Genomic DNA, 13,841 nt, shown 5'->3' on the forward strand with positions numbered 1-13,841 from the left:
TGGACCGACGCATGATGGCGGAAGACATGAAGAAGCCAAATTTGGACCTCCGAATTCGATCACCCATACAGCTACCGACTTGGGTCAAATTTGCTTAATATTCGCAATCGATTGATAGTATAAGTATGTGTTGTCTTTTATATGGAAATAGGAAAACTAGTCGTTATTCCGTGGTGATACTATAAAGTGAACTTTATATTTCATAACCTCAATCATACAAGATAACATATTTAACAAAATAACATCCGGTCAAAATAATGTTCAGTGGAATGAAACTAATACAATGATTGATGAACTGAGTTTGTCGGCGTATAATTGACTTGCTGAAAATAACCACAAAATGTTATTGGAAATTTTACAAAGGCCAAATAATATGCTACGCAGTAAGCATGTGTAAATTTATTTTACACCGAGTTCATTCCCGGAAGAAAATATTGCATCTAATCCAAATCTAAATCTAACCAAAGCTACCCTGTCTTTTTTAAAATTTTATTTTTTACTAGGTGATGCCCGCGACTTCGTCCGCGTGAGTTTCGATTTTTAAAATTCCAGTGGGAACTCTTTGATTTTCCGGGATGAAAATTAGCCCATGTCCTTCCCCTGGATGCAAGCTATCTCTATACCAAATTTCGTCAAAATCGGTTAAACGGATGGGCCGTGAAAATCTAGCAGACTGACAGACAGACAGACACACTTTTGCATTTATAATATTAGTATGGCGGATACGATAGTGTGGGTGGATGCTACACGTAAAGTTCCAATCCATCCAATCCAATCCAAATTAATTTATCAATCCAATTATATATTATATAATTATATATTAATCGAATTAATTTTACGTCAGGGTTTTTCGTAACGTAGCACCTGTTTATTTAGCCACGGTTTTCCCATTAATCAAAATAATATAAAGTGGGGCATTAATCTACGCTGTGGTCACTATATCATTGGCACACGTTGCAAGGTTGCGGCCACTAACTTTCGTTTTGGTCAATAACTTTTATCGGTAATAATTACTGTGCTAAACTGCTCTTGATTTTACCTAGAAGTAAGTAAATGTACTAAAACAGAAACTGAATAGATAACGGTGTTGCTGTTAAACTTCATTAACTCCAAAGCAATATAGCGCAACAATAGCATCCCACAGATAGGGTTCCCACTATTTACTACTAATAGGTACCTAAGTATTACTTTTTTAATAGGTATTTACTAATATTTTTTATCAATTACTTATTAACAAAAAACGGGCTGAATTGAGTCGATGTTGTAATAATCCTTCGAAATTAAAACATCTCTACATTCGTTGAGATTGCAAAAAAATTAATACCTCTATAAAACGGACGGATTATAGTGGAGAGTCGCAAAACACTGGTCCCGACTAGTTGTTAAAACGATCGTTGCCACCTAATAAAGTTTCCAATTACAAACTGTCATTTTTGCTTAGTGAATAGAGTTTTAAAAACTATCGATACGAAAACATACGTGAAAAAGCTGTTTCCGGTTTCTATTACATCCCATTAATGGCTATGATCGAGAGTCATTGTCTATGACGACATCTTGGTTAAAAACTGACGTTAGCGAATAGAAAATTTGAGTTTGACATTTAATTATTAGAAATTTTCACGAAATTAGTGTGCCACTGAGATACAGCATAACCCTGCAGGTCGCCAAACCTAATAGCCGGATAGACCAGCCATTTTGGCCGGACATTTGGGTAGAAAGGCTGGACATCCTACATTATTGAGAATTTTGTGTCTTAGTAATAATAGGTACGACAAAAAAAATGTATGTAAAACCTAACAAAAGTTTACGGATACCGTTTATTTTGGCCGGACACGCAATCAAAAAGCCTGCCTATGTCCGGCTATATCCAGACGCCTGGCAACCCTAGCCACAGAGCTACATAATATAGTATAACAACAAACATGGTCGCGCATTGTATCAAAAATCGTGTACAGTATCCGGCAGAAAATATCGTAAGTACATCAACCTTTAGGAAAAGATAGCGGTTTCGTAGAGCGCTGTCTCTGTCGTTGAAACCGACGAAACGTCAGATAGGTATGAGTGACAGAGACAACGCTCTACGAAACCGAAACCTCTTTCTAAAGGTCGATGTACAATATTTTCTGTCGGCTACTGTAGCATGGCAACACGTTGCGTCATGTGGCAGACTGTCGCATTGTAATAATAACATACCTACTCCAATTCCGATTAATTACTTACCAACTATGTAAGTTTACTTTCAAGCACGATGCTACCTAGGCAAATATTCATAGCTGCAGCAAGCCGCATTTATGTGAATTGATCCGGCGTAAAACAGTCTTTAGTGTTCTAACACCCACTTATTTACAGTATTTGACAAAAAAAAACATGAAATCGATTTCTAAAGTGCCGAAGCAATACAAAAATCCAAAATCTCAGCACTAAAATACATGATTTGAACATTTCTAACATCATCAGTGAAACTAAAAGGACAAAGTACAACGAAAATGCAGTGTGCTCCATGCAAAATGCTCTTCGCTTTAATATATTTTATTTATTCACTATTCTGGCCCCATGGCAGCTTTTATAGCGACCCAGAAAACTTTCATTATGTCCCAGTTATTAACATAAGTACACACGGCGAACTGTGCGAGTGTCCGACCATTTAAAATATTTCCTTTTTAAACTAGAACACTATAACAGGGGTAAATTTGAATATGTTCTTTTTCAACTAACATAAAAGTAAAATCAGTTTGAATAATGTATGGAACTAATTTCATGCTAAAATGCCCTTTGCATTCGGTTTTCAAAATGCATTTTAATCATCGATATAATATTCAGAATTTATTTTAGTAAATTATGAATGATCTTTTTAAACGCAGACGATCGTTATATATGACAAACCGCCATATTGGTACTTAACTTTTAAAAACAAAATTTTATTAGTAGTTTGGGAGCAACGATGAAACACATCAATGTGGCAAAAAATATAGACTCCGATATAATCTTTATCCGTAGTCAGGTAATAACTAGATATCGTAAGTGAGTAGAGGACAAAGAGCATTGATAAGATGCCTGCAAATTCGTAAGTTTCAATTTTTAAAAATCCTGTTGAAACGCATTCATTTTTCGGGATAAAATATCATTCCCTATATCATTCCCCAGGATGCAAGCTATCTTCTTCTTTTTCTCTCTGGGACGATTTGCGCACTTAAATAGATGTAAGCTACGTATATCTCTGTACCAAATTTTGTCGATTAAAAGCATGGGCCATGAAAAAAACTCTTAAATCTACGTGAACGAAGTCGCGGCATCATAGGTATCTGGTTTTTAATAATCCCGTAAAAAACACACACAAAGTTGCTACTAAGTACTTATAATACCTACCATAGTATGTTTAACCTCACTTAATCAAACCGTTACCTCACTTTAACTTGCCGCTATAAAAATAGCTCAGAGGCGTGACAATTTGCACGCATGGCTGCTGATCAAACGTATTTGACCAGCGAGGCGTACGTGCTCACGCGAGCAAGCCGCTTTTTGATGTGCGCGCACCTTTACCGCTTGTTTTCACAATTTGTTACTCGTTAAATAAAAGAGTGTACACTGCTTTATATACTCTTTTAGTTTTTAGCGATTATCAAGTATAAAATATTAGAAAAATTATTTCATATTTACATGACTACGCCTGCCTAAAAGGAGTGTAATGCTTTTTAGATTCATGTATGTATGTGAGTTTCTTTATTTTACCGTAACTTCAACTTTTGTGTAAAATAATAAATAAATTATACATAGATGTATAGTGTATGATGTATGTGTAGCTCCGCAAGTAGTAGATATAGTTGAATTTATTCAGGTAAGCAATTATAATATTCTTAATAAGTATATTGTATATAGGTATGCAAGTATAAAATTCAGGATCCAATATCGTTTGCTTCATTACAGCAGTAAGGTACTCGAGGCTACTATAAAATGTAAATGAATTTCTCTCAAATTACGAGCTATCCACAGGTACAAAAATAACTCAGAGGTAGGTATCACAATTTGCACACATGGATGATCAAATATTTACCTGCACAATGCCCACGCGTACGCTTACGAGAGCAAGCGGGTTTTTATGTACCTACATAGATTTATCACTTGTATACCTACACAAATATTTGTCACGGTTTCAGCGTAAAACATTAAAATTTATTTATTTCATGTAGAACAACTGCAGGGACGTCTATGGTGGCAAGAGACCTTTTGATACGACCTTACAGTAAGTACTTGGGTATTTTTCCCAGTTCAGTACTTGGGTATTTTTTCGACATTTTGCACAATAAATCAAAAAATATTACACAAAAAAGCTGTTTAAGAATATACAGGTAAAGCCCTTTCATATGATGCCCCACATGGTATAGTTATCTTAATTTGAAAATTAAAAATAGTAATTACATATTTGTTCATTAACACATTTTAATTATTTTTGTGTGATAAAAACACAAATTCACGGTTTTCGTATTACGAATGGGAAGTACCTTATAGGTTTTCTTGATAGACATGACAGACGGACAGACAGACAATGCAGTAATCCTATAAGGGTTCTTTTTTTCCTTTTGAGGTACGGAACCTTAAAAACAACAAAGACAAAGTTTTCCAATATTTTTTTCCTTAACACAAAAATGGAATAAGTCCATCTTCAAAATATAAATTGTTACGAACATATTCGGCAATATTTTACCACGAAATGAAATGTTCTTTCAGATAAATGCAAAAACCATTATTTAAACAACAATATATTATATTCGATTGATCACGTTTATCCACGTTTCCGAACCGATGGGTTTGCGAACGATAGCAGACTCTTTATTGTAATATTTCAATTTTACATTTTTTGTACTCATCATTACTATAGCAATATTCTGCAAAACCACATTGATTGTGAAATCCGCATCAATAAAACTAGGACCACTTTTATTTTATCCGATTTGAAAACGGTAGAGAACTTCGCCCATAATAAATTAAAGTTTGAAAATAACAATTTTTAGTGTTTGACCAAATCTTTAGATCTCAGGTTGCCTTTAAAAGTACACTTTAGTGAAAATGCCGCTTTTGCATCCAGCACAATAATAAAATTGCCTCTACTTTTTTTAGGGTTCCGTACCTTAAAAGGAAAAACGGAACCCTTACAGGATCACTTTGTTGCCTGTCTGTGTGTCAAGAAACCTACAGGGTACTTCCCGTTGACCTAGAATCATGAAATTTGGCAGGTAGGTAGGTCTTTTATCAGATATAAAGGGAAAAATCTGAAAACCGTGAATTTAGGGTTACAGCACACAAAAAAAATTTAATTGTGGACATGAATGAACTAGTAATTAGTATTTTCAATTTTTGAAGTAAGATAACTATATCAAATGGGGTATCATATGAAAGGGCTTTGCCTGTGAATTCAAAAACAGATTTTTATTGATTTTTATGCATCATACTTTTTATCGTGAAAAATTACGAAAAAATACGACTGTAGTACGGAACCCTCGGTGCGCGAGTCTGATTCACACTTGATCTGTTTTTTATGTATATGTAGGTATGTATGCTTCTGTATTTTGTTACAATAATGCTGCTACTTTTCTCAAATAGCGTATCCCCAAAAAAATAAAAATCCCCAAAAGAATAAAAATTACAAAAATGTTTACCAGTCTATGAAACATGACTTTGTTTTTTGTTAAGTTATTTAATATCCAGCAGTTTAAAAACCTGTCAAGTTCACAACATTTCAAAAAAGTTTTATTCTAGGCCAGCATAATGAAAAAAGTAATTACTTTTATATAAATACGCCGAAATTACAAAATGTAATGATGCTCTGGATAATATTTATTCTTCTAAAGTGCCCAGCCCAGGTATAGCAGCAGTATAGCTACTTTTTTCCACTTTTTTCCAAACGCTAACTCAAATTTCTTTATTGTATGCAGAACAACTTGTATCACTTATGCTGCCTAGACCACAGATATATTATAATATTGACTCTACCACCGGTTCGGAAAGCAACTTCTACTGAGACGAGCCAGCCAAAAATTCGACAATTACTTACTCTTTTCAAAACACAGAAAGTATCCATTATACACAGTGGTGTACTTAAAAAAGTAGGTATAACGCATAAAATTTAATTCCTCGTGCGCCATTTTAACTTTAAGTATATGTTAAATTTCATGTCAAAAGCAAGTCAAAAGTGCGATTTCTGTCCTTACTTTAAAGGTGAATCGTTTGACATCACAGTTGACCCATAGAGTTAAAATGGCGCGGGAGGAGTCATTTTGTACCAACTATAGTGACTTTTAATTACCATTTTTACTTTAATTTAACAATCAATGTTATCAAAATTTGTTTTGTTTTAAAAATATTATTTGGTTTTGGAAATTTAATTTGGCATTAAGTAGGTATGTATTCGTAGATTAGTAAAATGCTAGATACCTTACCTAAAGCTACCTATTCTAAGCAAAATGAAATAGATTCAACGTTCATTCGTTAGTAAATAAACCAACAAACAAGAAGAAACACTAACAAACTATTGATAGACGAAAGTTACTCGAAAAGCAAAAGTTACTACATCTAAGTTTCTTCAGTAATTAATTCCTAGGGAACTTTAGTTTCATAACTTATTTTGATATTTCTGCTTTAGCGTCGGTGCTATACAAATCACATGTTATGTATTCATACTTAAGAAACTATTAGTATTCATGAAGTGACTTTGACTATCATTAAGTTACATGACGTATGAATGTATTTCCCTACACTGAAGGAAAATATAACTTAAATAAAATATTTTATCATAACCTTCGGAGTTGGCTAGACTCGAACCGGCATATTTTTAGGTTTCGCAGTTAAAGTGCCTTCTCTATTTGGTTACAATTCGCTAGATAGGTAAGCGCCAATCACTGTAGGGCATCTGCCGAATAGTTTCAATCAATTTTGAAGGCCCATATTAATTCAAATTATAGTATAGTAATATTCAAATGTTCATCATTAATTTCATTGTTGTTGTGAGAGGAGGTCCTTTCTCTGTGGAACAGATTTAAGCATTCAGATTTGTTACGAACAAAAGCGTGAGCCTTTCGGACCTCACATAAGAATTATTGTTCATCTTATTGTCCCATTTATCATTGCAGCTTTCACTTTGTTCGGGCGACGTGGAATAATGCGGTTGAAGTCGAAGGGAAATTGCATTTTATTATAAAACTGAATGGCTGTTTGAATATTAAAATAACTTTGAAAGTTTCATGCCGATTTCGTAGTTTGTTGAAAAAATCATCACAGGAAAGGATTTTAAAGATTTGTTCTGTTCTGTTGAACTAAAATTTTATTTTGTTATAATGTAGCACTTTTAAACTGTTTGTATGGTACAACGTGTAGCATGTAGTATATTGCGCCAGCCCACTTCCCACTAACACGCATACAGGAAAAGCCACCCTCATGCAACACCACACAGACTCAAAACTTTCCCTCATAAACTAGAGCATCCTCAAATGTTGGATACATAGATTTGCTCATTTCTTTCTATGATAAGTCATCATCATCAGCGCTACAGCCCTTTGTGGGTCCGGGGCCAACGCATCTTTGGACTCCCAATAGATCTCCGTCCAAGTCTTCATGATCACGACATCATGATCTTTTTTAGTAGCCAATGGTAGTCTATAATAATATGTTGTACATTCCCAGGCCATTGAAGCCTTAGGATTTTACACGTTGGGCAATGTCTATGACTCTTAGTCTGTGATAAGTATAATTATACTTACTATTTATTCTTTCTTTGTAGGCATAAATTGATATGCAAAGAGTGTATCAATTTGGATGGCATGCCGCTTTTGTATTCCATTGGTGTTTTAACCAATTTGCATTTAATTTGTTTAAGCAATTTCCAGGATATTTTTTTATCAGCAAAACTATGGTTGTTGCGCGTCTGACTCAAAGAAATAATTTAAAAAAATGCCGAACTGTTCATATTCTACGCCGCCGCGCCGTAGTTATATAGGCATCGCTTAGACAATTGTACAAGATGCGATTCAATTACTTTTTGTATGTAAACATTTTTTTTTCTATTTTTTTTTTATATTTTTTTTACGTTTCTATTTATTTCTAAAGTTTTATACTTATAGTAGCACATAATTGATATGATTGGTTCGCTCAGCAGTTGGAGGCATAGGTACTCAGAGTTTCAGGTTCAGGTTGTGTTTTAGTTGTAAGAATGTTGTCGTCGTTCGTAGTTATATTACCTCGCGAAAACCCTTTTAAATAAGCTAAAAGTTAGAAAATAGTTTATGGTAATTAGGTAGGTGGAAGATAAGCGCTGACCTGGAAGGGTATTGAAATTTAAAAAAAGAGAGCAAAAATTTGGCTTAAAAATACACGACCTCCAAGGCTACACCAACTAATCATTCTGATGGAAATAGAATAGAGCCGCGGTGACTCTGAATAATATATCAACCACTATTTATTTTAATCTACATTAGGTATACTCTCACGGGTCTTGCCTAATTTTGTTATTCATTGTCTAGAACTATTCTGGATTAAGTAATGACAACTCAGGGGACTAAGTTTACATTACCAAAGCGAATATGGTATCTTTAATTATTTTACAATGAATTTTCTTTAGTTACTTTAATTACTCCATAATAATACATTTTATTATTGTTTATTTCAACTTAGAGGTCGTCTGTATCTTTTCTCTGAAACTGAAATAATAATAGAACTTCTTCACTATTGAAAATATTAGTTTTTCCAATGCTCATAGGCATCTAAACTTAGTAAAATTATAAATCTAAGAAATATCTACTCTCAGGGGAGAGTTTATTGCAAAAATCTTTAAATTATTTCGAATATATACTTAATTTGACTGATAACTTGCTATTATTTTGTTACATAACTTTTAACTTTTATTTTGTATATTGGTATCAATACCTAGTTACAATGCATTCACAAAAAAAATTTAAAAATGTGATAAAACGTGAATTCAATTCTGACGTTTCACACTCACAAGGGAGGTTGACTGTGCCCATATTATTCAAAATGTATAACATCATCGAAGTAAAGAACTACTGATGTAATTCTCTCGCTGGAATAACTCCTGAGTTACAAAGGCAGTATGAATCGGATCTATATAATAAAGCGGCACGAAAGCGTGGAACAAAGCCGGCGACTCTTTGCCCGGCCATTCGTGTAGTATCGCGGGTTGAAAACGTAAACCGACGTGGATGCCCACTCGACATAGATTCAAAAGAAGTACTACTGCAACTCGACAAAATATCGACTCGATTTATAGCTTTGTTACCTACAACGGAACGGAGTTAGAGTTAATTTTTTTTTATTCTATTCATTTATTTGTAATCAACAGCGTTACAGATTTAGGATAGGTACCTATATTATTATGATTGTGCGTTTTTTGTTTACATTTTCACGAAAAACTATTGGGCAGATTTTAATACGAATTTTGCTTTAACATCCTACGTATCATTTCTAGGCAGGTTCTAAGATACTCGTATGTTTTAAGTTACAGACCACCAAGGGTGCAGTTTGTCGTAGGTTTTTTTTTCTAATTTGAATTTCTTAATTTAAAACAGGTACTTAACTCGGATGAGTTCCAGGATTTTGTCCATGCCCCGCGGTTGTCGTGAACCCACATTTAATTTGTAATTTGACTGTATGTCTATCTGTCTGACTGCTAGTTTTTCACGGCTCATCCGTTTAACCGATTTTAATGATCGTTGGTACTAAGATAGCTTGTATCTCAGGGACGGACATAGGCTACTTCATCCCGGAAAATTAAAGAGTTCTCACGGGATTTTTAAAAACCTAAACCCACACAGATGAAGTCGTGGTTTATAATTATTCCAGTTAAAATTTGAATATCTATTATAGTGTCAGTTTTTCATTCGACTTTTGAACTAATGGTACGCGACTCCGGTCGTTATATACGCTACAGATGAGGCCGCACAAGTACACACCAGCGGCGCTCATAAATTATGTAATCCTTTGTTTTGTATCGCTCACACTTCGCGCTCAGGATCTAGACGACGCAGAGTACCTACTGATACACTAGCATTAGATATGAGTTTTCTGAATACCTACCTTTGCTTTTACTGAAAGGTTACTTACGCAAAGTAGCTTTAAGACTTTGTAATTGTAGTCTATCTAGTGTGATTTTAAGTTTAGAAAAAATAAGTAAAACGATCAGGGTAATCCACTGCGAAACACCGCGCGATTTTTTTCCGCAGAATTCGGTGATATGGAAATTGTACGACGCATATTTTTTTCGTGAGTGCTTACGGTTCTAATTAGCATCAACCAATGTATGTTACGTTTGGTAAGCATTTGCCAAATCTATTGGCCCACGCTCCGACCCAAGTTTAGATATCTAGTCTAGCTGGTATGGTGTGCGCAAAACAAATAATCCAATCTGCACACGAGGCGTATTACTGCGCATTGTAAAAAACCAGATCTCGGCTGGATTTGTGTATATTAAATACACAAACCCAGCTGAGATCTTTGCCTTTGTCTATGATCTGCCAAACTGCCCTTTTACTAGTATCAGATTGGACTCGGGTCATATTTTGTACAGATTTTGGTCTGGTTAGAGCCACGGCTACTACGCCCAGGGGCATTTAGCATCCTATTGGCAAACCCGTGCCGCCAAGCGTTTTAGCCTTTCCGTACGATGCCATATAGAAACCGATAAGGGGTAGGTATGGGTTTAATAAAAGCTGCCATACCCATTCCAAGTTTGCCCGCTATTATCTTAAGACTATTTAATCACTTACCAGATTGTAGAAAAGAGCTAATTTGTAATGGAATAAAAAGTACCTACTCTTGTTTTGCAAGCACTATAGCTTCGCTCATCATTGAACTGATACATTTCAATAGGCAGATATGAATTGAAATCTCGCTTATTCCGGTCCGCCAACGTGTAAAGTTAAAAGCAACAAGTAGAGTCAAAATTTAATTAAAACATCTCGACGGCCGCACTCTCGACAAGGGTGGACCCTTAATAAATACCACGGCAGGAGGCGCAGCTGGCAAATCGCTCGATTTTCTAAAATCCCTGGAAGCTACGTTTGCGTTGATATTTTTTTATAAAACATAATGTTAATTAAATTTTCACCATAAGCCCATTATTATTAATTAGCTGACACATTGGCCCCGTGTCATATCAGGAAGACAGCATCAAGACCGGGAGCCGCAGCAGAAACAGCTGAAAACGGCAAGCGGCGCAAGTATGCCTCTCTTATAGAGAGTTACATTTTTGTGCCGTTTGCCGTGGAGACCCTGGGGCCATGGAGTCTTAGTGCTAAAATTTTTTTACGAGACATTTCACTGCGATTAATAGCCTCATCTGGTGACAGAAGGGCTGGCTCATTTTTTGCGCAACGGATCAGCCTGGCTGTCCAGCGCGGAAATGCAGCCAGTATTCTTGGCACCATTCCACGCGGTCATGATTTATATATTAATTAGATAAGGCTAGCTTTAAGTTTTATTGTAATATTAAATAAAGTTATTATTTAAAAAAAAAATTTGCTGATTCAACTCTACACGGATGGGCTTACCTATTCTATAGACTAAAATAATAAATAAGTACAGTACGCGGCAGAAAATAATGTACATCGACCTTTAGAATAACATTTCGGCTTTGTAGAGCGTTGTCTTTGTCACTCATGCCTATGTGATGTTTTATCGTTCTCAAACATAGAGACAACGCTCTACAAAACCGCTATCTCTAAAGGTCGGTACATTATTTTCTGTCGCGTACATTACATATCAACCCTCTTCAAGGATGTAGTTAGCAGGGGTACTGTAATTAAAGGTTCAATTTGTTCTGTAAGGGTTAAAGATTTTTGCGGCTAACACTAGTGACATTACACCTTTGCCTTCTTATATTGCATCATCACTTACCACCAGGTGAGATTGCTGTCATGGGCTAATTTGTATCAGTTATCTTACTAATATATAATTTAAATGTTTGACTATTCCTTCACGCCACAATGACTGAACCAATTTGTCTGAAATTTGGAATGGATGGATATAGCCTATATCCAGAATTAACACATAGGCTGTATTTTATCCAGGAAAATCAAAGAGTTCTTTCGTACATAGCCCGGTGAAAATAAAATAATCATTTATTTGTTCTATGGTTGGTAACAAATTATAGAGAAATCGTCATTTTTTCTGAGAACTTCGTACCGCCTAACAGTCTATTCTTTTTCAGAATTTTATTTCAATTCCGTAAGAACCATCCTCGTACTTCAAGAAATATTATAAAAAAAGGATTAGCGAAATCGGTTCAGCTGTTCTCGAGATTTGCGATCAGCAACACATTTAGCGTTTCATTTTTATATATAGAGAAGATAGGCGTCCTTATTGTATTCCCGACATATTTTATTTCTATAAGACACTGATTGATTTTGTTAAATCGATCATCTCTAGGTATTTCTTTGTGGATTTGTAATCGCTCGAAGTCCTATTCAAAATTGTATAATGGCATCGGAATTCTGCTCCTCTAATATGCATAGCATTTTGTCGTGAAAAGATTTGATGCTATTAAAATGTTTAAGATACTTAAACATTAAGGCTGTTGAATTTATATGAAAATGGAATTCACAGAAACCTTTTAATTTATTTATTGCTTTATTACGTTTTTCATTAGGTATGTATCAAAAATTATTTAATCGAAACAAGAGAAACTCCAATGTCCTGTTCTGTCAAAAAAGTATTGTTCGCGATAGCTCGAAATGGCAATGGGATATTAGGTTGGGGGACGCCCCGCACACCCGCACGTTACCCGCGATCGCCCGCACCGGGTTAGCACGGGTATGTGCGGGTGTACGGGGCGTTCCCTCCCCGATTGTCATCTCGACCTGTCGCGTACTATGGCTATATGTAGAAAAAGTAATGCTCTATCTCAGATTGTATCATACCTGCTATTTACCTTTTAAGATGAAAATGAAAATACACTTCATTGTACACCAATTCAAATAAATTAGGTACAATAGGCATCATAATACAATTACAATAAAGTCATCATCATCATCATCATCATCATCAACCGATAAACGTCTGCTGCTGGACATAGGTCTCTTGTAGGGACTTTCACGCGCCACGGTCTTGCGCCGCCTGAATCCAGCGGCTCCCTGCGACTCGTTTGATGTCATCCGTCCACCTAGTGGGGGGTCTTCCAACGCTGCTTTTTCCGGTGCGAGGTCGCCATTCTAGCACCTTGAGACCCCAACGTCTATCGGTTTTACGAAATATGTGCCCTGCCTATTGCCACTTTAGCTTCGCAACCCGTTGCAATAAAGTTATTATGAGACAAAAGTGCTTCTCCTAGTCCCTAAAGCCACTTGTAAAAGTTTATTTGAATAAAAATAATTCTATTCCACTCATATGTTTTTCGATCCATTCCTTTCCAGCATCTTGTCCACCACGTATCAGAAATCAAACTCCAACATTTATCGGCTATTCGAGCTAGGATAATATGTCCACTGGCCACTTCACCTTGGCAATTACTCTTTGAGCTATATCACTTGCTTTTGGTTCTTATAAGTACGGATTCGATTCTAATTTGATTTCGTAAAACACGACGAGCATCATTTTCTTCGGCGCCTGTTGACAAATATTGAGCTTTCTTTATCAAACCCTATACGCTAGTCTAGTAATCCTATTTCTTAGCCATAATATTATGTTATCAATGCTAACACGTATCTACTGTTCAATACCACGTGCACACTATGATTTTTGTTAACAGTAACGTGGAATGGTTACAGTGAGTACCCGGCTTAACAGAAGCCACGACACGCAAGAAGATTTTCAGCTTATCTAAATTTGTTTTTCTTTTTTCT

At 35.5% G+C, this 13,841-nt stretch overlaps 1 protein-coding gene across 3 annotated transcripts in view; it reads left to right on the forward strand.

Annotated features, from left to right (window-relative positions):
• Positions 1 to 13,841, forward strand: part of LOC117984979 (uncharacterized protein CG3556) — a 61,595-nt gene that overhangs the window by 23,955 nt on the left and 23,799 nt on the right. The window contains exon 2 of one of the 3 annotated variants that reach the window (XM_069500668.1): positions 4,188 to 4,240. The exons of the other annotated variants lie outside the window; for them this stretch is intronic. Within the exon in view, the coding sequence (XP_069356769.1) occupies positions 4,207 to 4,240 (34 nt within the window). The 5' untranslated portion in view covers positions 4,188 to 4,206. The remainder of the gene's footprint in view (positions 1 to 4,187; positions 4,241 to 13,841) is intronic. 3 annotated transcript variants of the gene reach the window in all.

Source organism: Maniola hyperantus, chromosome 9 (genome assembly GCF_902806685.2).
Source record: "Maniola hyperantus chromosome 9, iAphHyp1.2, whole genome shotgun sequence".
Lineage (NCBI taxonomy): Eukaryota > Metazoa > Arthropoda > Insecta > Lepidoptera > Nymphalidae > Maniola > Maniola hyperantus.